The 27,475-nt window shown below is 42.7% G+C and overlaps 1 protein-coding gene across 1 annotated transcript in view; it reads right to left on the bottom strand.

The window, feature by feature from the left end:
• The window catches only part of LOC126474155 (juvenile hormone esterase-like), a 174,524-nt gene that overhangs the window by 15,276 nt on the left and 131,773 nt on the right, over window positions 1–27,475 (bottom strand). Inside the window, exon 9 of the mRNA XM_050101611.1 lies at window positions 6,824–6,959. Within this exon, the coding sequence (XP_049957568.1) occupies window positions 6,824–6,959 (136 nt within the window). The remainder of the gene's footprint in view (window positions 1–6,823; window positions 6,960–27,475) is intronic.

Below are 27,475 nucleotides of genomic sequence, written 5' to 3'. Positions count from 1 at the left end.
TCTTGTCTCTACAATTCTATTCAGTAAATGCTCATTAGTAACCTGATCTACCCATCCAATTTTCAATATTCTCATGTGGCACTACACCTCAAGAGCTTCTATTCTCTTTTCGTCTAAACCGTTTATCGTCCATGTTTCACATCCATGCATGGCTATACTCCATACAAACAGTTACAGAAACGACTTTCTAACACTTAAATCTATATTCGATGTAAACAAATTTCTCTGCTTCAGAAATTCTTTTCTTGCCATTGTCAGTTAACATTTTATATCCTATCTACTTGGGACATAACAAGTTATTTTGCTGCCCAAATAGTAAAACTCATCTACTGCTTTAAGTGTCTCGTTTCCTAATCTAATTCCCTTAGCATCACCTGATTTTATTCGGCTACATTCCATTCTCGCTCTTTTACTTTTGTTGATGTTCATCTTACACCCTTCTTTCAAGACAATGTCCATTCCGTTTAACTGCTCTGCCAAGTTCTTTGCTGTCTCTGACAGAATTACAATGTCACTGGCAAACTTCAAAGTTTTTATTTCTTTGCCCTGAACTACGAAATTATATCATGATACCACTCATAGTTCAGGAGATATGACGTCATAAACACGAAGATGCTTGCAAAACTGTCGCATTATGCACGACATTTAAATTTACAATCACTACTTTTAAGTTTACGAGTGTTACTTCGTTCCTTCTAATTCTATTGGCAAAGCATTTTGCAGGCAGTATCCACATGTGCCGCTGAATGAGATCCTTGTGTGACACATAGAACAGGAGACATGACGTCCTAAGAAATGAGATAAGTGGAAAACTGCAGCATCAGGCTCGACATTTAAAATTATGACGTATTTGCTACTAACTTACTCGCAACATATTTTGCTGACAGTAGCCACATATGCCGCAGAATGTACCTACATAACTTCATCATTGTACAACCCATCAAAAGATGTGACATCACAAACACTGAGATACATCAGAAAATTGACGCATCATGCATGAGGTTTTAATATAAACTACTGGCCATTAAAATTGCTACACACGAAGATGACGTGGTACAGACGCGAAATTTAACCGACAGGAAGAAGATGCTGTGATATGCAAATGATTAGCTTTTAGGAGGATACACATAATGTTGGCGCGGGTGGCGACACCTACAACGTGCTGACATGAGGAAAGTTTCCAACCGATTTCTCATACACAAACAGCAGTTGACCGGCGTTGTCTGGTAAAACGTTGTTGTGATGCCTCGTGTAAGGAGGAGAAATAAGTACCATCACGTTTTCGACTTTGATAAAGGTCGGATTGTAGCCTATCGCGATTGCGGTTTATCGTATCGCGACATTGCTGCTCGCGTTGGTCGAGATCCAATGACTGTTAGCAGAGTATGGAATCGGTGGGTTCAGGACGGTAATACAGAACGCCGTGCTGGATCCCAACGGCCTCGTACCACTAGCAGTCGAGATGACAGGCATCTTATCCGCATGGCTGTAACGGACCGTGCAGCCACGTCTCGATCCCTGAGTCAACAGATGGGGACGTTTGCAAGACAACAACCACATGCACGAACAGTTCGACGACGTTCGCAGCAGCATGGACTATCAGCTCGGAGACCATGGCTGCGGTTACCCTTGACGCTGTATCACAGACAGGAGCGCCTGCGATGGTGTACTCAACGACGAACCTGGGTGCAGGAATGGCAAAACGTCATTTTTTCGTGTGGTGTCACCGCCAGACACCACACTTGCTAGGTGGTAGCTTTAAATCGGCCGCGGTCCATTAGTACATGTCGGACCCGCGTGTCGCCACTGTCAGTGATCGCAGACCGAGCGCCACCACACGGCAGGTCTCGAGAGACGCACTAGCACTCGCCCCAGTTGTACGGACGACTTAGCTAGCGATGCAACACTGACGAAGCCTCGTTTATTTGCAGAGAAGATAGTTAGAATAGCCTCCAGCTAAGTCAATGGCTACGACCTAGCAAGGCGCCATAGCAATTGATAGTTATCGTATGAAGCATGTCTCATCAAGAACGATGTATACAAATGATGGATTAAAGTTAAGTATTCCAGCAGCTACGTACTTTTCTTTATAGCATTCAATACGTATCCTGTTTCAGACCTCACGCCATCCTGCGTGAGCTTATAGCGTGCATTTCGGCCTTCCCTAGCTATATAACATTTCGGATGAATCCATGTTCTGTTTACAGCATCATGATGGTCGCATCCGTGTTTGGCGTCATCGGGGTGAACGCACATTGGAAGCGTGTATTCGTCATCGCCATACTGGCGTATCACCCGGCGTAATGGTATGGAGTGCCATTGGTTACACGTCTCGGTCACCTCTTGTTCGCATTGACGGCACTTTGAACAGTGGACGTTAAATTTCAGATGTGTTACGACCCGTGGCTCTACCCTTCATTCGATCCCTGCGAAACCCTACATTTCAGCAGGACAATGCACGACCGCGTGTTGCAGGTCCTGTACGGGCCTTTCTGCATAGAGAAAATGTTCAACTGCTGCCCTGGCCAGCACATTCTCCAGATCTCTTACCAACTGAAAACGTCTCGTCAATGGTGGCCGAGCAACTGGTTCGTCACAATACGCCAATCACTACTCTTGATGAACTGTGGTATCGTGTTGAAACTGCATGGGCAGCTGTGCCTGTACACGCCATCCAAGCTCTGTTTGACTCAATGCCCAGGCGTATCAAGACCGTTATTACGGCCAGAGGTGATTGTTCTGGGTACTGATTTCCCAGGATCTATGCATCCAAATTGAGTTCAAAAAATGGTTCAAATGGCTCTGAGCACTATGGGACTCAACTTCTGAAGTCATCAGTCCCCTAGAACTTAGAACTACTTAAACCTAACTAACGTAAGGACATCACACACATCCATGCCCGAGGCAGGATTCGAACCTGCGACCGTAGCGGTCTCGCGGTTCCGGACTGTAGCGCCTAGAACCGCACGGCCACTCCGGACGGCCCAAATTGAGTGAAAATGTAAAATCATGTCAGTTCTAGTATAATATATTTGTTCAATGAATACTTCCGGCGGAGGTTCGAGTCCTCCCTAGGACTTGGGTGTGTGTGTTTGTCCTTAGGATAATTTAGGTTAAGTAGTGTGTAAGCTTAGGGACAGATGACCTTAGCAGTTAAGTCCCATAAGATTTCACTCACACACATTCCAATGAATATCCGTTTATCATCTGCATTTCTTCTTGGTGTATCAATTTTAATGGCCAGTAGTGTATTTATTCTTTACTACCAAGACACTCCTGCAGTCGAGTCATCCTGAGGAAATATCCATAGCAACTGCATCTGTCGCAAGTATTGAAACTAGCCCATAACGTACCCAGTTCGCTGTGGACGTTCTTCACCCTTTAGAGGAGGGTGGGAATTTTCTAAATAGTATAGCACTTTCTGACGAACCAACATTCTACGTGTGTGGTGAAGTAAACAAACACAATGTTTGGATCTGTGACACAACCAACCCGCATACCGTGACGGAAGATGTGACAGCCCGAAAGCGAACATGTGGTATTATTTAATCGTTGATCGCATAGTGGGACATTTTTCCCAAAAAAATTATCTCTGAGAAGTACCTGGATAAATTGGAGTTGTTTGCTTTGCCACCGTCAAGACGTACACTTTTTCCAACAAAATGGTGCACCGCCATATTGGGCGCAGACTGTGCAAGATATTCTAGATGAAGTGTACTGGCAGGGGTGGTCCAGTTCCATGGCCCCCTAGGTAGCCTGACGTTAGACCTATGGACTTCTTCCTAATAGCGTATATCAAGGACAGAGTCCACCAAACGCTTGTCGACCACATTTTTTGATGATGTAAAGTAGCGAATCGTTGCAACCATCTCCGCAGTTGATGCAGATACATGGCTATGTGTAGATAGAGCTTGGGTACAGATTGGATGTTGTACATACAATCAAAGGCGCAACTGTGAAAACCGAGTGAATGGCATAAAAATTTTGTTAGATAATGTGTCAGGTAAGTCAGACATGATGTGAGTATCTTAACTGGTGAGTCATCCCGTATTGTATTGCAGTCTTACATTAACATGCGATGGTAATCTATGTATGCCTGACATATTGTAGAGCAGATCTCTATAATTTTGCCGGATACCTGCCCAGCCACACTTCATTCACGCAAGTAGATTGTTCACTTGCGTCGACAGTCTGTTTTTGGTCATAGTCAGTCTGGTTTCATTTGAGGAAACATATCTTCTATTGCACATTACGAGAGAACGGATTATATGCATTTGCATGTTGCCTATACATTTACATATTTGGCTCCTTTTCACCGGTTATTGCATATTTTAACTAAAAACTAGTGACGAATACATATTTTCATTCTACGTTTACTACATTTTAAAAATTTATACCGGCGGTCTCTAACTCGATCTACTTTTGATGTCTCACAGATTGACCGCGACCTAGAACTGCGTGCAATCACTAACCGAGAGGCCACTGCGTAGCGAAATCATTGCAGAAGAAGAACAGGAATAGGCAGACAGAGTAATGCTCCTGCGCCCGCGATCCGGTTAATGCCCTCCGCTGTCATGCCGTACGCGTCGGCAACAATTAAATTAAACTACGCAAGCTTTTAGTCGCACGTCCATTGTTTCACTTTAGCTTACCATTTACTTATACATAGTTGAACGTGTTTACGACGTGTAGTGTGTAACGTGTTGCGCGCCACGCAGCCCGAAAAGAAGAAACGTCGTTTCGTGAATAGCTGACCATCATGGAACATTTACATGTGACGGAATTGTTTTATATTGTCGAGTTTACGAGAAAAACGTTTCGTGCAAAATAAAGTTTCAGATAGACTATCATGTCAAGACAAATCTTCATACCGCAGGAATGCAGAAGAAAGGAGCACGACAACAACTCCTGACAACAGCAATCTGCAGTAGCAGGGATTTGCCAAAGGTAACCATAAAAGTCGGTTTAACATGGACTATGTGAAGCATTCATTGCAAGCCATATTTCTCCTCACAGACCTACAAACCCTATCATCAAAGGCTTCCTTCGCAAATATTGCTTCAATCAAAATATACCAGATGAATCAACATTGCGTAAAAATTACACACCGACAATTTACGTAAATGTTCTGGAAGAAATACGCAATGAACTCAAGGACAGCATTATTTGGATTTCAGTTGACGAAACTACAGACACTCGTGGCCGTTACATTGCAAGTTTAATTGTTGGTGCTTTAAAAGAAGAGCATTCTTCTTCCTATTTAGCGAACGAGGGCATTTGAAAAATATTTCCAGATTCTTTTGCAGATGAAAGGTTGATTGTGTTTATTTCAGATGCTGCTCCGTATATAATCAAAGCAGGAAAAGTCCTCCGAGTATTTTATCCCAATTTGGTTCATGTGACATGCTTTGCGCATGGAGCACATCGCCTTGCTGAAGAAGTACGTTCCACGTTTGTGAATGTAAGTAAACTTATTTCATCCAAAAATAAAGTGTTTCTAAAGGCTGTTGCTCGCATCAAGACCTACAAAGAAAATCTACCAAATGTGCCTCTACCTCCAGAACCAGTGGTAACTCGTTGGGGTACGTGTGACGTAGCTGTGTTGCTTTACAATGTAACATTTCGAGGCCATTAGAGGGGTAAACGACTTCTCTAGTGCAGAGGCTTTGGCAGTTTGGCTGTGAAAGGAGGCTTTTAATGATTTTTCCGATATACCTGCAAGCTTGAAACTCAAGGTTTGGCACTGAATGAATCTGTTCAGTTAATGAATAAAATTATTGTAGTGAACTCCTCATTGCCGGAGGTATTCCCAAGAAAATTTAAAGAAAAGTTTGAAATCATTTTAAACAATAACCCTGTCTTTCAGCCCTTGTGCCATATTGATAGTTTTTTTAATGGTGCGGGTGAACTTTTACCAGAAACAGTAAGTGCCAACATAGCACCCAAATTCAATGATTGTCCAGTTACCTCAGTTGATGTAGAACGGTCCTTTTCTACTTATAAAAAGTTTTGAGTGATCGAAGACACAATCTTACTACCGAACATTTGGAACAGTATTTGGTCGTTTATGTTTACAATAGTAGAATAATGAAAAATAAATTGTAAATGATGGTTTGGTCCAGCAGTATTAATTAAGAGTTAATGCTGTTCCAAAAATTGATGGTTGTATGCTGCTTTTTAAATAAAATATTACGGAGTTTTTTGAGCGTGCCCCTCTACGTGTATTATATCTCGAAGTTGGTCGGAGTACATATCGACTGTTTCGCTGCGTCTCACTCGCATCGCATCCGCTGGTTACCGACAACACCAGTTGAAGGTAACAATGAAGGTGCTAAATGTGTGCTACTGCTGAAGACTGAACATGATTCCTCATTCTTTGAATGCTGTAATTTATGACTGCAGTTATCTGTCACCTTATTTATGTCATTTCATCGTAGCCACTTTTGTTACTGTTTTTGTGGAATAAAAAAAAACAGCAATGAAGAAACAATCCTTGAAACACGGCATGCATCCCCCATTTGCAGAGTTTTAGAAAATAAGCCCAGAAAGGCTCACTTCCTAGCTTCAACCAGTGGATATCAGCGTTCTAAATGTACCGACTTTCCGCGTGGCCGGCGCTCTCATCGTAACTGATACGCACAGGTTCGACTTTGAGATACAATGCACGCAGCGGCTACAATGTATTTTTTTATTTGATCTTGTATATTTCAACACTTTGCATTTCTAAACATCTTTCCTGCATATTTGCATGTATCTTTTAAGGATTTTATAATGCATATAATCCAGTCTGTACGCATTACATTACACCATAACGATTACTCACCCAGTTTTTGCAAAATTCGTCCAGAGTTTGGTCATGACCTTTACTATTTCCATATCCTTCGCCGGCCTCTCGCCGGGTATTATGTAGTAAGAGTTGTTCGAAAACAAATACAGCAAATCCTCCGCATGAGCAACACCTGCAACATTTGCACACGAGATTGTCACATCATTTTTTACATCTTCATTATACAAAATGAGCAGAATTTGTGTTTAATCGCGTTATCACAAAAATGCGAATAAATAGGCTATACAAGTGTCGCCTGCAAGAGACGTGAAGAACATTTACGTTCCGACAATGTTTCAGGTGTGTTTTAAATAATTTCAATCTATAACGAAATATGTGTGATCTTTTACGTACTTTATCGTTGAAGTTAACAGTAACGGGACAGATGCCAATTAACCGATGGACCTCATATGTTAGCAATACAATGAGGTGACAAAAGGCATGGGATAGCTATATGCAGATATACCGATGGCGGTAGTACTGGATACACAAGGTATAAAAGGGCAGTTCATTTCTGGAGCTGTCTATTTTACTCAGGTGATTCATGTGATAAGGTTTCCGACGTGGTTATGGCTGCACGACGGGAGTTAACAGACGTTGAACGCGGAATGGTAGTTGGTGCTAGACCCATGGGACATTCCATTTCGGAAATCGTTAGGGAATTCAAAATTCCAAGATCCAAAATGTCAGGAGTGTGCCGAAAACACCAAGTATCAGGCATTACTTCTCACCGTGAATAATGCAGACTTAACATCTGAGGTCATCAGTCCCCTAGCACTTAGAACTACTTCAACCTAACTAACCTAAGGACATCACAACCATCCATGCCCGAGGCAGGATTGGAACCTGCGACCGTAGCGGTCGCGCGGTTCTAGACTGAAGCGCTTAGAACCGCCCGGCCACAGCGGTTTTTTTAATTGAAGTACACTTCATCAAAAATGCTCAAGAAACTATAAATCTCATTACGTTACTTCATCGTTAAAGCGTGGAAACTCTGTAGCAAATATGGCAGAAAAGGCCACTTGCACAATCGCGGTTTGGAGGGGTCTGGATGCTCGGTTCCTGTTTGAGCTAGGAAACATGGGGAACAAAGTTTTTGGCTTAGCCCGGACCAGCGGCCATTTGCATAGCCATTCCAATATCTGTCTTACTGTAGTTATGTTACAGTATATTGAACAACGAACCGGAGCTGACGCCCAGACAAATTGTACGAATTGATTAATTCCTTTTGCAAAATATTTTAATTAAGCTGAAATTAATTATCAGATAAAGGAACCATTTATATCTGCACCTTTCACATTTTACGCGCAAAAACCGTCACCACTGAGATAACAACTCTCGAGTGAAGCGAGTCTGATGATGCAAGTTTGGTTCACCATCGGACTCTTGTCTAAGAACATTTTCGACCGTTTTAAAAAAATCTTGCTTTGTTAGGATTTTACGTACAAAAACGCGTTCGCCTAGGAAGTTTTAGAAGGGTGTAGCTTCTATGCTTTAAACTTGTGCGAATCGATTCGAACTTCGCACGAAGATAGATATGCGAGCAAAATCACAACGAAATTTTTTTAAGCAATAATCTTTAACCGTTGTTGAGATACGGCGGTTTAAAGTCGAGCTAAATGTAGCAAGTAAAATTCGTTCTTACGTGAATTGACTCCACTGAACCATTTTAAAGTGAATCAAGAAAATAAAAAATGTATTATTACGATAAAATTGAATACTTGCTTTCAAAAATCTAGATTCATTCGGACTTTACGTCCAAAAAAACGATTCTTTGAGTTTTTTACACTACCGTTTCTGTTTTTCAGACGTGTGCAACTCGTTTAAATTTTGTAAGAAGGTGGGCAAATATATCTCATCTATTGTCGCCCAGTTGTTTTATGGAAGTTTTATCCATCTCCATTATATAAGGAACAATGAAAAAACCTATCCTGCCTCAGTCGTCGCCCGAGTTAACAAAAATGTACTTCGTTTGCCAAGCTATGGCGGTGTAACGTCAGTATTATGGTAGAGTATAAGTTGGAAACCAGATTGAAAAATGCTCTTGTGTAGCACAAAAAAGGCGAGTATGTCCTGGCCAGACCTAGGAATGTAAAAGAAGGGATCTAACTTTTTGACTTATGTGACGTCTTCAGAGACATTCAAATCAAAACACTTTGAGATATTCGCGCTTTTCTGCGAGTTAATCCTACTTCCCCAGCGCAGTGACTTCTCTAAGAGCTACCCCTTGTTACATGTGTGGGGAGGTGTGGCAGAACAAATACACACAAAATTTATGTGCCGTCGAACTCTTTTGCTTAAGAGCCAATAATGACAATGTACGAGGTCTGTTCACAAAATTCCGGAACTTCGTCCACAATATTTTTCTACCCTTTCCTTTTCTCCTTCGAAATACTCTCCTTCACAATTGATATTTAGCTCCCAACGCCTCTGCACGAAGCGCCGTCAGCGAATTTTCTTTTATCTTGTCTATTGTCACAAATCTTTGTCATTTTAACGAGGTTTTCAACTATGGAAATAAAGTCCGCAGCGGCCATGTCTGGAGAGTACGGAGGATGAAGCAGCACAGTGATTTCGTTTTTCGTACAATAGTCACGCACCAGGAGGGATGAACGTGCGGGTGCGATTGTGACGCAAAAGCAATGAATTGTCAAACCACATTTCAGGTCGTTTCCTTCTTAGATTTTCTCGCAAGCATCGCAACACGTCCCGATAGTGCCATCGATAAACAGTTTGCTCCTGTGGCATGAATTCATGATGAACTAATCCTTAACGTCAAAGAAAACAGTCAGCATGGCTTTGACATTTGACCTGACATGACGAACTTGTTTTGGTCTTGAAGAACCTTTCCCGACCCATTGTGAAGACTGAACCTTGATCGCAACAACATAACAGTAGACCCACGTCTCATCACCAGTTATGATTCTCTTAATCCTCGAGTGGTCGCATAAATTTTTGTAACACCAGTGGTCGCTTGGTTGACTCTGTCAACCAGCCATTGTTTTCACTACAGATGTGAAACGTTCTACTATAATATGCTTGCCACTGAAAAATAATAAGTTTATTTTGGTTTTTTAATGAACAGAAATACAAATTTTCATGTTTGACCGTTATTATTTCTAAAGATACAGTTTTAAAACCTAATTAAAGAATCCTAAATGAGATTTACAATCTGCATTGGAGTGTGGGCTAGTATGAAACTTCCAGGCCGATTAAAACTGTGTGCCGGACCGAGACTCGAACTCGGGACTTTTGCCTTTCGCGGGAAAGTGCTGTACCATCTCTAAGGTAGGAGACGAGGTACTGGCAGAAGTGAAGCTGTGAGAAGGGGGCCTGAGTCGTGCTTGGGTAGCTCAGATGGTAGAGCACTTGCCCGCGAAAGGCAAAGGTCCCGGGTTCGAATCTCGGTCCGGCACACAGTATCGCAGAATCCTAGTTTTTCATTTAACAATACATTCCTAACACACAGGATAAAGTTAAATCACATTTGACCTGCTTTTATTTCTCAGTACATGTTACTCTACACCATTTATTGAATTATACTCTCTTTATTGAACATGACTGTATTGTTTCTACGTAAAAACAGAGTTTATTCATCGTGTTCCTCTACCTCATCCACACACAACTGCAGATGCTTCTTGCTTACAAACATCTTGCACTAACTACAACGAATTGTGGTGACAACATTTTTTTTTCTGCCACACATAACGCAGCGACTCTTCCTTTTGTTTGGAGGTTCTTCTGTTTCTTGCAATTTATAAGACGCCAAAAATATTTTGAGATCATTTGGAAACATCGAAATGTGGGATCTTGCAACTAAATTATCTTTCATAAGTTGTTGGCACAGCTGTTTCAAAAATAGCCTCCTTGGCTTTTTGGGTTTTCTGCATTGCAGTGAAACAGTATTTGGGCATTGACACCAGCGATGTTTAGTAAAGCGAACCATACAGCCATCGTCTGCCTCTTTGCTACTCGTGCAACACAATATTTACTGCAAATTTGGTCGACTGTGTCAACCCCTCCGTTTGTCATGTTGTAGCCCATGATAATGTGTGGTTTATTGGTATTCTTATCAACTGTGCCTTCACTATGCATGGTGCTAAGCAGAACAATACAATTGTTTCTTTTGGACACATATGATACTTGTGTGATATCTTTCCGGTAACCGAACAGTGAAGACCCAATGTTCCTGGATTTCAAGGGTAGGAATTCCGGAGGGATTGCCGTTTTATTTTTCTTCAGAGTTCCAAAGCATGTGACGTTTCTCTGCAAAAGTGAGACTGCCATTGGATAACTGGTATACCAAATATCAAAAGTAATATTCCAATTTTATCCCAGCAGAGGTTCTGCCAGACGATGCATAATATCGTACGGTTTATTCGACACCTTGTAACAGCCATCTGGTTGTGTTCCACGGTACAGTTCAACAGATGCTGTATAGAATGTTTTGGCATCGCAAATAGCAAAGAACTTCAAGCCGTACTTTGCTGATTTGTTTGGTACGTACTGAACAAATGAACTTCTCCCTCTAAAAGGTGTTAGCATCTCATCTATGGTTACAAACTCTCCCAAACTGTAGCTTTCCTTACAATTGGTGACAAATTTATCTAAATATGACCTGATTGCTGCTAATTTGTCTCTCTGGCGTCTTTGTGTTCTTGTCAATTTGTCGTCAGATCTCACGCTTCTGAGAAGAAATAAGAACCGTCTGTATGACATGCAAGCTCTAATTACCTTCGTACCAGTGCCATCTTTACTCCAAAGTTCTTCAACATTTGTTTTATTTCCACTCTTCAAGCCAATCAATATAAGGACTCCAATGAGAGCATATATCTCTTCCCGAGAAGTTTCCTTCATATTTCTCTCTCTAGAATAAATGTTCTGTGATACTACGTTTCTGATTTGCAAATTGATGTATTCCACAAGTGACTCAATCATATCTGCACTAACAATCTTATTGAATGCTGTCACTTCTTGTGTAATACCCTTGCAGACCTCTTCAGACCAGGTAGAATTTTTATTATAGTTTTTGAGGGCGTTTTCGCCGTTTTGGCTCTTACACTTTCCTTAGATCACTTAGTTTTGCCATCTTTACCAACAAAATTATCGTCACTATCTTCTTCATCTTCATGATGTTGCATTTCCTCTTCAGTATGCTCCTCCCTCTAAAGGAACTATTTCTATTTCTGATTCACCGTTGTGGTCACTAACTACTATTTGTGCTTCTTCCCCGTCAGACCAGTTAAATTCAGAACACTTCCTGTCGTCCGAATCTTCATCTAGAAGCCTTTCAATCTTCTCCTCTGATAACCCTTTTTTGAAACAGGCCCTAAAAGTATAAATGAAAGTACAACATAGCTAGTGAAAGATTTTAATCCAAAATAAAGACGGTATTCACAATTACCATAAAAACACTTACATCACAGGTTGCGTGGCTGACTCTGCATACCAAACAGAACACAGACTAAAATAAATTTCAATTGTTGTCAATGTGCGAGCACTATAAACGCAGCAACAATACAAGTGGCCGACAGAGGTCCAACTTGAAGATAGGTGGAACCGCCAACTTGAAGATAGGTGGAACCGCCAACTTGAAGATATGTGGAACCGCCAGCACTGCAACAATGCGTAGTTTGAATTCAGGGCGAAAAACAAGAAGGTAATGAGCTACCCTAAGCTGCCGTCCGCCATTTGGCCAGTAGAGCATGGTGTAGATTTGCCGGTTCCTGAACCACCAGATGATTTAAATTCTATTCCAACAGATGTATTTTCTGATGTACAATGTGATTTAGATGAACCAGATGATGATGAATTCCATTGTGATACAGAAAGTCTAGAGCCCAAACTGTTTACTCAGATCGAGCTTAACAATTTGATTAGGGATCTGGGCTTAACGAGAGAAAAAGAAGAATTGCTTTGCTGTAGATTAAAAGAAAAGTACTTATTTGCAGTTGGAACCAGAATATACACTTATAGAAAGAGAAAGCAGCAATTTTCCACTTTTTTCAACACGAAGGTGATTTAGTGTACTGCTCAGACCTTCACTTTTTGAACAGTTACCTTGATTACTTCCCGGACAATATGGGAGATGTTAGTGAGGAGCAAGGAGAGCGTTTTCACCAGAACATTAAAGTGATGGAAAAACGCTACCAAGGCCACTGGAACACTAACATGATGGGGAACAATTGCTGGTCACTTCACCGAGAAATTCAGCAAGCGACTCATCATAGAAAAAGCTACGCAATGCTTTTATATAGTTAAAATAATTTGAAAATGAGGTGTAATGAATGTGGATGACGTTGGTAGCACTGCTGAAAAACATTTGCTAGCAAAAAAAGGTCATAGCTTCAAAGAAAAAAGAGAAAGGAAATACAAACCAATTCCAGCTGACAAGTGAAACCTATATTAACACATATCATTGTTTTAAGTAGTTTACTGTAAATACATACCATGCTTACGTTGTAACAAAGCGTTTCATTAATTTCTCCATTTACTGTATAGCATAGGATTTTTATACTATATGACAAAAAGCATATTGCTCGAAAACTATGGGTGATACAAAAAACTAAGGCTAGATTTGGATTCAGCTCACAAAAATCTATCAAGATCAGCTATCAAAGAAAAAAAGTTTTTCAAAAAAAGTTTTCGTTGGCTTGTGCTATTTTTAAACCGTGTGAACCATTTGTAACGCCGAGTACAGCTTAAGCACTCTTCACCGTAGGCTTTCTGCGTCATTTTATGTGCCTCTGTAAAGGTTTTCCTGAGTTTCACGTATAATTTAGTGCAGACGCATTGCTCCTCTAACTCCGTCACTCGAAATTCGCGAACTGTGACACACAACGTTCTACTCAGTATAGCACAGAACAACAACTAACAGACGTAAAACAATGAAACTTCTAGCAGTTACACATTACACACAGACGTGTACAGGGATGCCTACCGCATTTCGCTCCAACACAGCATTGGCGCAAAATTACGAATGTTCTGAAATTTTTTGAACAGCCCTCGTAGGGCGACACTTCGGGTCATATGGGAAGGAAGAAGGGGGGGAGGGGGGGGAGGGAGTGGCCATTCGAAGTTAAATTCAATTTTCACCAAACCGTCGTTACTGATAGAAGCTTACCACTTATACATTTTGAATCTACAAATTATAAGGCAGCACACCGAATATTTAAATTAAAAATGGAAATAGCACATTGGAACTACATGCATTTTTTCTGAAGATTTGCATAGTGACCTGTTTTCCGTACCTAAGCGGGTAATGTGATCAGCGCCATCGCAGCAGGAACGCATGTTTACTGCTCTCATTTCCGAACAAATTTTCTTGAAGCCTTGACGCCCTGCTATCTGAATTAATATCAAGCTCTTTCAGCAGACCGTTTTCAATAGGACATTCGTATTAGGCCAAATATAACAGGACAGTGACGGTTTTAAATAATGTAACTTTTTTAATTCTAAGTGGCCACACTGGGACAGAATGGCAGACGATAGCTTCGTATATAAAAGGGTTTATGTCAGTCTTTAGCGTTTTACACTAACTCTTATTTCGGTGAAAATCTTGGCCACTTTTCCATATCGGAAACCGTGTTGGCATTAGTGACCCACAGAGAATAAACTGTCTACATGAAACGAATAACAAGGAACTACATTTTTAGGCTAAAAACCATTGTTTAAACATTGTTATTGTGGTGTAAGTGGGTCACTTACATCAGAAGACACAAAAACAAAAAAAATTACTAAAAAATAGCGGAAAAAGTCTACTCTGCCAATCTTACTGACAACAATGGCAATGTATATCCTAATTAGTGTGACAGGCAGCAGTGCTGTTCAGGGCCAAAAGATACACAATGGCCACTGTTCCCATCCTGGTCACTTTACCACACCATCCCAAACATATCGTACTATTAATCGATAATTTACATAAATTAGTAATATATATCAATTAAAAATCGTAATTGCAATATGAGACACAATCTCAAATGTTAACGAAATGTTTTGAATGTTGTTGTCCTTCTACTCATTGCGTTATATTACAACAGCCTTCACGTCACTTAGCTACAAACATGCACCACAGTTGAAGCTGATCGTCTCCATAATGCGCATTCACGAATCCGTTATTTCCAAAATAGCAGGTGCTCGGAGCCAGTTGCTCATGCTTGTGAGTTGTCGTCTTTGGAGGACAGAAACTAAAATACTTCCCCTCTCCCTTCTGTTAACTCCCCAGTGGCCGCACTGCATACCACTCTACCCCGAACGTAAGCGAATTCACCAGAGTCGGTTAAAACTAAGCACATCTTAAAATATTGTTGCCCCTGTAATTTTGTTTGTTACTGAATAAGAGCAATACACTCCTAAGAAGCTCGCAACGCTAGATGATGTTCAAAAAATGGCTCTGAGCACTATGGGACTTAACATCTTAGGTCATCAGTCCCCTAGAACTTAGAACTACTTAAACCTAACTAACCTAAGGACATCACACACATCCATGCCCGAGGCAGGATTCGAACCTGCGACCGTAGCAGTCCCGCGGTTCCGGACTGCAGCGCCTAGAACCACACGACCACCGCGACCGGCGCTAGATGATGTGTTTTGGATCCTGCTGTTAGTTACTACAAGCGCAATTATAATAAAATGCGGCTGAAATTCGTGGCCGCATACGGTCCGTGGGCCACGGTTTGAATGGGATGCACCTTCAAGAGGACGTATCCGAGAGTGGGGATACATGCGTCCTAAACTTTAATGACACGTTGTGTCAAATAGCACGTCATGACAAATTCCATGTTGCATGACATGATGGCATTTATTATGTTATACGACATAACATCATGTATCATGTTATTTTAGTTGACACGACGTATTATATTGTACAACATGGGTACTAATACTAAAAAGTGTGCGAATATGTCAAAATTTTTTGTTCAAATTTCTTTGAAGCTGTCAGGTAAGTCGAAAAGCTGGTTCCCTTCTTTTACATCCCTAACTCTGCCCAGGATATATTCGTCTTTTTCCGTGCTACCATAGGACCGTTTTTCATTCAAGTATGTTGGCTTGGAAGACAGGAGTGTCCACTATTCACTCATCATGAGGTTTTAGAACAAATGGCAACACTTGGCCACTGAGAATGTTGAAATAAATACCCTGGTCCTTGTTGACAGCGACTTGAAAGAACAGGTCAAAACCATGGCACGAAAATCACATTCAGGATATCAGGGAACCAATTCTTCCTCCACCGGTGAGGGTTAAGCACCTCATTCTCCCTTGCATCACTCGAAAACAGAAAATATCGCTGCTAGGCTATGGCTTTACACGTTTCCGATCAGCTACTGTCCAGTTTCTGTGTTCCTTTGTCCACTGAATACGTACAGATGTACGTGCTGCAGTGAGCGATTCGCGAGGTACTCGACTTCAAACGTTCACTGAATGCATTTCCCTTCGCAATGTTCGCTTGGAACCTGGTAGATGGTATGTGGCGTAAGTACATACGGGACCAAACTACTTAATCCAACTTAAACTAACTTACGCTAAAGACAACACACACACACCCCTGCACGAGGGAGGACTCGAAACTCCGACGGGGGGAGCCGCGTGAACCGTGCAAGGCGACCTAAACCGCGCTGATTCACGCCACACCCTATTACATTGCTCCATTCTGTCGTCCTATCACGTCTCCACGTCGACTCGCCCTACTGTGGTGATGTCATAATGACCCACTGTCACGGGTTACGCCAGCGATGGAGATTCACGTGACTGCCTGGTACCAACTCAACATCATCGTCTGCAGCGCTCTAAAGCAACCACTGAGTTCTACTAAGACGATGACAAATATTTCGTCTCGTGAGTTTGTTCAACGACTGTTCGTCGAAGTTCTTTAACGACTATTCGTCAACTGATCATGTTTTACGTGGTGGCGCTGCGATGCAGCTTGCCCCAATGTCCGATTAGTTGTTTGTGTACATGGATCCGAACAACAGCTTGACAGTCAAGCACAGTCGAAAGGGGAGGAGGGTGGTAACTTAGGTTTCTAGTTACCGGTACGCACTGTACGGCTACGGTAGCAACAGGCTGAAAGTCCCCTACTAGACAAATGAAAAAAAGAAACCCAACAGGAGTAGTGCGAGATAAACGAAAGTTGGTACGTGTGTTTCTACATCTTTAAGATGACATCTATCCAAATTCGCGTGTGGCATAAGAGTGGCGCTAGCAGCGCCGCTATGAGAATGCAAACCAGGTTTGCTTTGCATACGCCCCATAGTAATTGTGAGCGTTAGTTATCTTCGAGATTGGACACGGTGTGTTTAAGTCAGTCAAGAACGCTTTTAAGGCGACAACGATGCCGTTATCAATAGCTACTTTGAACGAGGTTGTGTAATAGCGCTGAGATAAACTGTGTGCCCCTTCGCGATATTGCAGAATGACTTGGCAGGAATGGAGACACTGCACGTGATTGCCGGTAGCGGTGGATACGGGAAGGTACCGTTGCAAGAAGACTGGGCTCTAGACGGCCGCCGCACTACCGAGAGGGAAGATCCTAGTGTTCGGTGTGCTGCTCTGCCGCATCGTACTACATATGCAACAGATACTTGACCAACATTTAGCACCACACTGCACCAACGACCTGACACCAATCTGTTACTTCAAGGACAGCTCCGAGCCAGATGTCCTATGGTGTTCTTTCCACGTCTCTCAAACCACCGCCTTTGCGACTTCTGTGGTGTCACACGGGAGCTCATTGGATGATAGGCTGGAGGTGTGTTCCTGTTTCTGCCTCGGTGCCAATGATGGGCGTGTGTTGGTTAAAAGGAGGACAGTCGAAGGCCTCCAACCAATCCGTCTGCACGCAAGACACACTGGACTTATAGCTGGAGTTATGGGCTGGGGTGCAATTTTGCAAGACAGCAGAACCGTTCTCATGAGTATTCCACGCTCCCTACTGCAAATTTGTACGTCTATCTGGCGATTCGGCCTGTTCCTACTGCCATTCACAAACAGACGGAAGAGCAAGCCAGGGGGTATTTTCCAACAGGTTAACGCTCGCATACACACAGCTGTTGTAGCCCAACATGCTCTATTGCGTGTCGACATGTTGCTTTGGCCTGCTCGATCACCAGACCTGTCTCCAATGGAGCACGTATGGGACATCATCGGACTACTCCAACGTCATCCGGAACCAGCATTAACCGTCCCTGTACTGAGTGACCAACTCCATTACACGAACTGACATTCGGCACCTGTACGGCACAATACATGCACGTTTGCATGATTGCATTCATCACCGTGGCGGTAACACCGCTTGTTGAAGTAACAGTATCTCACACTTTCAGTGGCTTATCTCGCCCAACATTAGCCTCTGATCTTCCGACGTTAATCACATAGACAAAAATATTCCCGATATTTCATTACCCTGCAGTAGCTATTTCTTTTTGCTGGGACTTTTTTACGGCAGTGTAAAAACGTCACACGTTCCATGGTAACGTGGACTAATGAATTCGTTTTGTTGCAAAATAAAAGCTGTATCACCTCTCAGCGCACTTCCGCCATTGCTCCAAATAAACAAGTCACACAAAGAACCAAAACACTCATTGTAAAGAAGTACAAAAGTTACACTACTGGCCATTAAAATGATACACCACGAAGATGACGTGATACAGACGCGAAATTTAACAGACAAGAAGGAGATGTTGTGATATGCAAATGATTAGCTTTTCAGAGCATTCACACAATGTTGGCGCGGGTGGCGACACCTACAACGTGCTGACATGAGGAAAGTTTCCAACCGATTTCTCATACACAAACAGCAGTTGACCGGCGTTGCCTGGTGAAACGTTGTTGTGATGCCTCGTGTAAGGAGGAGAAATGCGTACCATCACGTTTCCGACTTTGATAAAGGTCTGGTTGTAGGCTATCGCGATTGCGGTTTATCGTATCGCGACATTCTTGCTCGCGTTGGTCGAGATCCAATGACTGTTAGCAGAATATACAATCAGTGGGTTCAGGAGGGTAATACGGAACGCCGTGCTGGATCCCAACGGCCTTGTATCACTAACAGTCGAGATGACAGGCATCTTATCCGCATGACTGTAACGGATCGTGCAGCCACGTCTCGATCCCTGAGTCAACAGATGGACGCGTTTGCAAGACAACAGCCATCTGCACGAACAGTTCAACGAAGTTTGCAGCAGCATGGACTATCTGCTCGGAGACCATGGCTGCAGTTACCCTTGTCGCTGCATCACAGACAGGAGCGCCTGCGATGGTGTACTCAACGATGAACCTGGCAAAAACGTCAATTTTTCGGATGACACCAGGTTCTGTTTACAGCTTCATGATGGTCGCATCCGTGTTTGGCGACATCGTGGTGAACGCACATTGGAAGCGTGTATTCGTCATCGCCATACTGGCGTATCACCCGGTGTGATGGTATGGGGTGCCATTGGTTACACGTCTCGATCGCCTCTTGTTCGCATTGACGGCACTTTGAACAGTGGACGTTAAATTTCAGATGTGTTACGACCCGTGGCTCTACCCTTCATTCGACCCCTGCGAAACGCTACATTTCAGCAGGATAATGCACTACCACATGTTGCAGGTCCTGTACGTCTGGTCAATTGTGGCCGAGCAACTGGCTCGTCACAATATGCCAGTCACTGCTCTTGATGAACTGTAGTATCGTGTTGAAGCTGCATGGGCAGCTGTACCTGTACACGATCCAAGCTCTGTTTGACTCAATGCCCAGGCGTATCAAAGCCGTTATTACTGCCAGAGGAGGTTGTTCTGGGTATTGATTTCTCAGGATCTATGCACCCAAATTGCGTGAAAATGTAATCACATGTCAGTTCTAGTATAATATATTTGTCCAATGAATACCCGTTTATCATCTGAATTTCTTCTTGGTGTAACAATTTTAATGGTCAGTAGTGTACATTAAAGGACGCAGTTGACAGTGATAGTTGGTACCTGTGGCTGAAGAGCGATAAGACTATAATCTGTGTATCAGAAGGCGTGAGCAGGCTCATCTAAATTCGTTGTTGCTGTGGTACCTGTCCAGTAAACAACTAGCTAAGAGGTATAAGTCATTCTCTTATTGGATGCAGGGGTAGTATGTCGTGGCCAGTCCATGAATAATTAATTCATTATAAAGTTGAAAAAAGCGTTAATTTTGGTGAGTATGTTTACGTCGAAAGAAGCGTTCTATAATCCGCTGCTTTATGAGTGCCCCTGTAGCGGATGCGTACAGAGATTTTAATTATTTCTAACTTTCTGAGGAGTGGCATTGATTGTCAATAACAATAATAATCGCAGTCCACATTACCTAGACTGTGAAGCTCTCCCATTTTTTTAAAAAAAATTTGCAACGAGTCAGTCCCACGAAACAGTGGGATTATGTTACTTATAAAAAGATAAAATGTATAAGTGCAGGATACAGACATAGGATTACAAGCATATACAAGAAATCCACCGACGAACTTTAGTAGGTGGTGGTATGGAGCAAAACAAGGCAAAAAGTCTAGTAAACATGGCATATTTCAAAAGCTACGACCACTTGTTTATCTTCGACACTGTGAGACACATCTCTTCTACTGCAAGCTATTTGCTTTCCACGTTTCTGGAGGAGCCAGTATGGACCGAAACAAGCAAAACAGCCCAGTAAATATGGGCTCTAGAATGAATACCATAAGACATATGACCCCTTGTTCAGCAGAAGAGATGTGTTCCACATTTGCCAAGATGAACAAGTGCTAGTGCCTTTTAAGTTACACACTTTAGAGACCATGTTTACTGGACTTTTTTTCTTGTGTTGGTCCATACTATCACCGCTCAAAATACGGAAAGCAAAGAGCTTTCAGTAGATAAAATGTGTCTCACAGCAGCGAAGAAAATCAAGTGCTCACAGCTCTTAAGGTACTCAATTTAGAGCCCATATTTCTAGACATTTTTTCCTGTTTTGTTTCACACACCCCTCTGAATGTTTATCTCTGTAGTTTTGGCTTATGTGGTATTTGAAACTAGATATTTACAGTTATATATTTAGTGACACTCTCTTCTGGAAAAAAGATATCCATAAAACAACATGAAACGCAAGAGGGTTGTGGTCACTCATAGATTACATACTCACAAAAGAAGAAATGAAAAATCTTGTTGAAGAAACGCGTGTTGACAGAGCACCTGCCCTATGTTAAGACCACTATTTACTTGTGTGCAGTTATATTAACAGCTATATGGGTAAAACAAGATATAAGCAAACTAACAGCTTAATAAATATATAACACACACCTTCTCCTAGATCATAGCATGAGGACACTACACGAGAATAAATCAGATCAACACCTAGAAAAAATGACTATGACATTGATGAAGAGCTGCGCAATATAATAAACTGTATAGGAGCTGCAGCAAAAGAAGCGGGGAAAACAAAGACGGTACAAATCCAGTGAAAGTTAAGAACATGAAATAAAGAATTATAAGCACCTACAAAAGAGAAATAAAATATATAAAAGAGATTCTGTAGAAAAACAAATCAGAAAAAGAATCCGCTATGAAGAAAAGTTAAATAATGGCAACGAAAGACGCTTCAAAATCTTGGGGCTGGTTTGTCTCCCACATCTTGCGCAATATACGTGGAAGACGAACTTTAGCATATAAGGTAATGATAAACGTAAACCAGTTAGAAAAATGTGTAGTAAAACCAATTGCAATTAGAGAAGATGAATGGGAAGGGATTATCAAGAGTTATGGAGCAAACATAATAATGTTGGTAATGATGTGTGTTGTGAGGAGGAAAAGGAATTTGTACATACTGACAGTCCAACAACCGACGAAATGCGAAACACGCTCAAAAAATAGTAAATCTATAGGAGTAGATGGAAAACTACAGAGTTAATCAAATATGCAGGAATTTCCTTCCATCTCAGTTCCCTATATCTTATCAAAAGGTGCTGGTAAAGGTGTGAAATCCCAACTGCACAGCATATCTACTCAAATAGGGTAACAGAAGCCTGTAGGACACTTGTAACGTGTCAAAATTAATTTTGAACATTTTCGTGTCGTTATGTATATAACGTGGTCGTTTCAATCTATTACGACAGCAGCAAAATGTCGCAAAGCAGATGAAGAGTGCAAAAATGCTTTGCTTCTTGTAACTAAAATCTGTTTGTGTGAGTATGTGTTCTAGAAAAACTAGTATTGTAACCATCTGTACAAGTGTTCACCCAGAAGCGGCAAAGATCACTTAAGCGGCGGTGGCTGACAGCAGCAACTCGCGCCGGAGATCACCCTGGGCGAACTGTCCGCTATACAACGAAACGACAGCCACAAGAAATTAAATATTGATTGTTCAGGAATAATGGTAGCGCCCCACGTTCGTCTAGATTTATGGTTCAGCTATAGTTTTGTGGAAAGAAGCAGTTAGTCGCTACCGAGGAGCCGAAGAGTACGTGAGCTTGAGCCGGTAACTCAACTGTTGTGTTACTGCATGTGGGTCGAGCCACATTCATGCGTGTCGCTATCGATACTTTGCTAGAAGAAATCGGTATCGATTATTAAGACAGTTGAAATTTTCAGTGAGATTTGACTGAAAGGTTTCGGCAGCTTGTAACGAGTGGATTTACATTTTTAAATGCAAGATAATCCAGTAACGTCCAGGACTCCATCTATGCCCTGGAAAAGTCCCGCCGTTCCGTGGTGTTTGTGTGGACCCCAGGACACGTCGGAATCCCCGGCAACGAACTTGCCGCTAGGCTGGCCAAACAGGCAATGCGGAAACCTCTTCTGGAGATAGGCATCTCCGAAGGGCACCTGCGTTCGTCTGACACCGCAGGGTTTTCCGGCTTTGGGAGACGGAATGGCATAACAGCAAGCACAACAAACTGCTTGTCATTAAGGAGACTATGAATGTGTGGAAGTCTTCCATGCAGGCCTCTCGCAGGGAATCAGTTGTCCTCTGCCGGCTCCGCATTGGCCATGCGTGGCAAACGTATGGTTACCTACTCCGTCGCGAGGACCCACCTCAGTGTCGCTGTGGCTCCCAAATGACAGTCGTCCACCTCTTGCTTGGTTGCTCACTTTTAGCCGCTCTGCGGCAGATTTTTTACTTTCCCATCATCCTGCCTTCGGTGTTGGGTGACAATGCCTCCGCAGCAGCTTCAGTTTTACGTTTTATCCGTGAGAGTGGGTTTTAGCGCATGTCCTTTGTCCCTCTGTGTCCTCCACCCTAGTGCTTCTAGGGTGGAGGTTTTAATGTGTTGCAGAGTGGCTGGCTTTCACTTTTTATTTTCGTGGTTGGCCAGCCACTGTAATCTGCTTTCATGTTTCATTCTCTTCTGTTTCTAGCGCCTCTCTGTTGTTTTCTTGTCCTCTTTTGTGCCTTTTAGTGTTAGTTGCCTTCCCTTCGTTCTTGTGGCTTTTCCTTTCTCTCCATTTTGGTTTATATGTTTCGTCCGTTTTATTCTCACACTTGTGGCATTGTTTTATTAGGAACGAGGGACCGACGACCTCATAGTTTGGTCCTTTCTCCCGCCTTTAAACCAACCAATCCAGTAACGACACTAGGGCACAATCAGTGGAACTGTTTGATGAATTCTGTTCGAAAGTAGTTCCTCGTAATTTTGGTTTGTACTTATCCTGTGGCCAAGCCATCTTGAGTGAAGATCTTAGTGTAGCGTTGTTGGCACGCTGTGTTAATCTGAAGAGCAGCATTTCCATGTCGTAGGTATGACCGTAAAAGAAGGTTTCACTGTCAGAAATTGTGTCTGACGAGGACCAGTTTTGTTGCCAGTTTGTTTCACACACCAGAGGATTTTGGTGTTGCATGTAGTTAGGAGATTAAGGGATAACCACACTCTAATGTAATTGAGTGTTAGCTATTTGTGTAGATTTGTGGAGGATGGTGTCACTACAAGGTAGTAACTTGTTGTATAATGTGGAGTATTTAATAATCGAGCATCGTTCTCGAGTTTTTCGGAGGATGAAGTACAGGAAAAAAAAGGACCGAAAATGAAATGTGATTACCAGTGAATTTAGCCCGTACTCATTGTTCATGACGCAGTTATAGAAATTCCCTTGCTCTAGCTGAACCATTTGAAGACGGAAAATCCAGCTGCTACCATTATTCTAGAAGTACGAGACGAGTGACATTCTATTACATTTGTCGTGGGTACGCGAGCAGCTAGCATCAGAAGTGGCTGAGATTGTGAAAATCTGATTTTAATTTGAGCTTGAAAGTGGTGGTGGTTCGTAGGTTTTACGTTGCGTTTTTTTTTTCTTCTTCTTCATCTTCTTCTTCTTTTTTTACATCGTTCAGTGTGGGGATTAGATTTGTGGTCACTTGCTCACATCAACGTTTGCCTATGTAAAGATCTACACTCCTGGAAATTGAAATAAGAACACCGTGAATTCATTGTCCCAGGAAGGGGAAACTTTATTGACACATTCCTGGGGTCAGATACATCACATGATCACACGGACAGAACCACAGGCACATAGACACAGGCAACAGAGCATGCACAATGTCGGCACTAGTACAGTGTATATCCACCTTTCGCAGCAATGCAGGCTGCTATTCTCCCATGGAGACGATCGTAGAGATGCTGGATGTAGTCCTGTGGAACGGCTTGCCATGCCATTTCCACCTGGCGCCTCAGTTGGACCAGCGTTCGTGCTGGACGTGCAGACCGCGTGAGACGACACTTCATCCAGTCCCAAACATGCTCAATGGGGGACAGATCCGGAGATATTGCTGGCCAGGGTAGTTGACGTACACCTTCTAGAGCACGTTGGGTGGCACGGGATACATGCGGACGTGCATTGTCCTGTTGGAACAGCAAGTTCCCTTGCCGGTCTAGGAATGGTAGAACGATGGGTTCGATGACGGTTTGGATGTACCGTGCACTATTCAGTGTCCCCTCGACGATCACCAGTGGTGTACGGCCGTGTAGGAGATCGCTCCCCACACCATGATGCCGGGTGTTGGCCCTGTGTGCCTGGGTCGTATGCAGTCCTGATTGTGGCGCTCACCTGCACGGCGCCAAACACGCATACGACCATCATTGGCACCAAGGCAGAAGCGACTCTCATAGCTGAAGACGACACGTCTCCTTTCGTCCCTCCATTCACGCCTGTCGCGACACCACTGGAGGCGGGCTGAACGATGTTGGGGCGTGAGCGGAAGACGGCCTAACGGTGTGCGGGACCGTAGCCCAGCTTCATGGAGACGGTTGCGAATGGTCCTCGCCGATACCCCAGGAGCAACAGTGTCCCTAATTTGCTGGGAAGTGGCGGTGCGGTCCCCTACGGGACTGCGTAGGATCCTACGGTCTTGGCGTGCATCCGTGCGTCGCTGCGGTCCGGTCCCAGATCGACGGGCACGTGCACCTTCCGCCGACCACTGGCGACAACATCGATGTACTGTGGAGACCTCACGCCCCACGTGTTGAGCAATTCGGCGGTACGTCCACCCGGCCTCCCGCATGCCCACTATACGCCCTCGCTCAAAGTCCGTCAACTGCACATACGGTTCACGTCCACGCTGTCGCGGCATGCTACCAGTGTTAAAGACTGCGATGGAGCTCCGTATGCCACGGCAAACTGGCTGACACTGACGGCGGCGGTGCACAAATGCTGCGCAGCTAGCGCCATTCGACGGCCAACACCGCGGTTCCTGGTGTGTCCGCTGTGCCGTGCGTGTGATCATTGCTTGTACAGCCCTCTCGCAGTGTCCGGAGCAAGTATGGTGGGTCTGACACACCGGTGTCAATGTGTTCTTTTTTCCATTTCCGGGAGTGTATTTTAAAGGTTCGTTAAAATTAAAACCAAGTCCCCGTATTATCATTTTATATTTTCATTTTACCCAATATTCTCAAGAAAGTGAAAGAGAATAATCTAGTTTTGAACTCTGAAAAAGGAAAATAAAAAAAATGAAATAAAGGTTGAAAGCTTAGTGATCTGACTTATAACAAGTAGAGCAAGCACGCTCAAGTCAGCGATATAATATAAATAAATGAATGCCGAGTACATAAAATGAAAGCAGAGCAGTACTTTATCAAAGTTTAACGTCACAAAGTCTACTGTTTTCTAGAGGTAACACTGGAGTTACGGTTGAAAATATTTTAGTTGACAATTTTAAACCAAAGCGCTAGATTTACTTACGAAAGGATTCTGATTTAGTAAAAGAGACTATATTTAACCTTTATTAGCAGAGGTATCGCTACTCAGGGGATGTAAATAACTGTCGTTTATTTCCACGGAGGTAAAAAAAAAGGAGGGCGTCATTAAGTCAAAAACTTGAAGCCGATGTCCGCCATTTTAACTAGCCCAAAACATTAGGTTCACCGCATTCATACCTTCGCAGTTCACCACGGTGACACATCCCCGTGACGTCACTCTGACGTATCCGTGCCCAGTTTCGACCATGAGGGGTGCTTTGACTGTGTGTTTGTCTCATGATAGTTGATTGTGTAGTTGTCTCATGAAAAATGCCAGCATGGCGTTGTCCACGGGTGAACGAATCGAACCGATCGTAATCTAAAGTTTAAAGGACTCACATTTCATTTGTAATTGGAGCAATTCAAGCAATATTTTCTTTTGTATACATGAATTATCATTGCACTGTTTATTTTTATTGTAGTGGTTTTATTTCAGTCATTTGACTTTAGATTTGCCTTACTTTACTCAGTGTCCATTCTTTCTCTTCTTTTCTATGTTTTTCATTGCCTTCCAAATCGCAAACGCTCCGGCATCCGAGCCACATTGTATCAATGGTGACGTCCCCGCACAATACACAGCTACGTAATCGCGCTGATTGTCGGGGACGCATCTGGTGCTAGCCAATAATTATCATTAATGTTCACATTTCCTTCCCCTTTTAAATAAGATTCTGGCTAGAACAGCCGGAGACAGCGGTCACGTGTGCGCGATTTCGTATGTATTATTGTATGAATGAGTACGTGTGTTGTGTTTCCTTTCTGATAACGGCTTTGGGTGAAAATTTATGTGAACGCTTTTTCTTCGTGCCTGTCTTGTACTCGGCGTGTCATTAGCAATCTATCTGTTTCACATTATAGGTATTCCCTCTTGAAGTTTGTTGTAAATAATATACTGCACTTCAACAGGAACAATATGTACATGGTTACAATGCCAAATGAAAAAAATTACATTCATCACGCCACATTAAAATTGTATATAGCATAAACATGGCGTCACAATGCTGCAACCAAAAGTTTCGACCACTTTCCCACTGACATAAAACACCTCCGTGCGGGGACTACTCAAGAGGACGTCGTTATAAGGAGAAAGAAAACTGGCGTTCTACGGATCGGAGCGTGGAATGTCAGATTCTTTAATCGGGCAGGTAGGTTAGAAAATTTAAAAACGGAAATGGATAGATTAAAGTTAGATATAGTGGGAATTAGTGAAGTTCGGTGGCAGGAGAAACAAGACTTTTGGTCAGGTGAATACAGGATTATAAATACAAAATCAAATAGGGGTAATGCAGGAGTAGGTTTAATAATGAATAAAAAAAGGAGTGCCGGTAACCTACTCCAAACAGCATAGTGAACGCATTATTGTGGCCAAGATAGACACGACGCCCACCCCTACTACAGTAGTACAAGTTTATATGGCAACTAGCCCTTCAGATGACGATGAAATTGAAGAAAT

The sequence above is a fragment of the Schistocerca serialis genome, chromosome 4, assembly GCF_023864345.2.
Source record: "Schistocerca serialis cubense isolate TAMUIC-IGC-003099 chromosome 4, iqSchSeri2.2, whole genome shotgun sequence".
Classification (NCBI taxonomy): domain Eukaryota; kingdom Metazoa; phylum Arthropoda; class Insecta; order Orthoptera; family Acrididae; genus Schistocerca; species Schistocerca serialis.
Note: the sequence above shows the minus strand (reverse complement) of the source record. Positions and strands in the feature narration are given on the sequence as shown.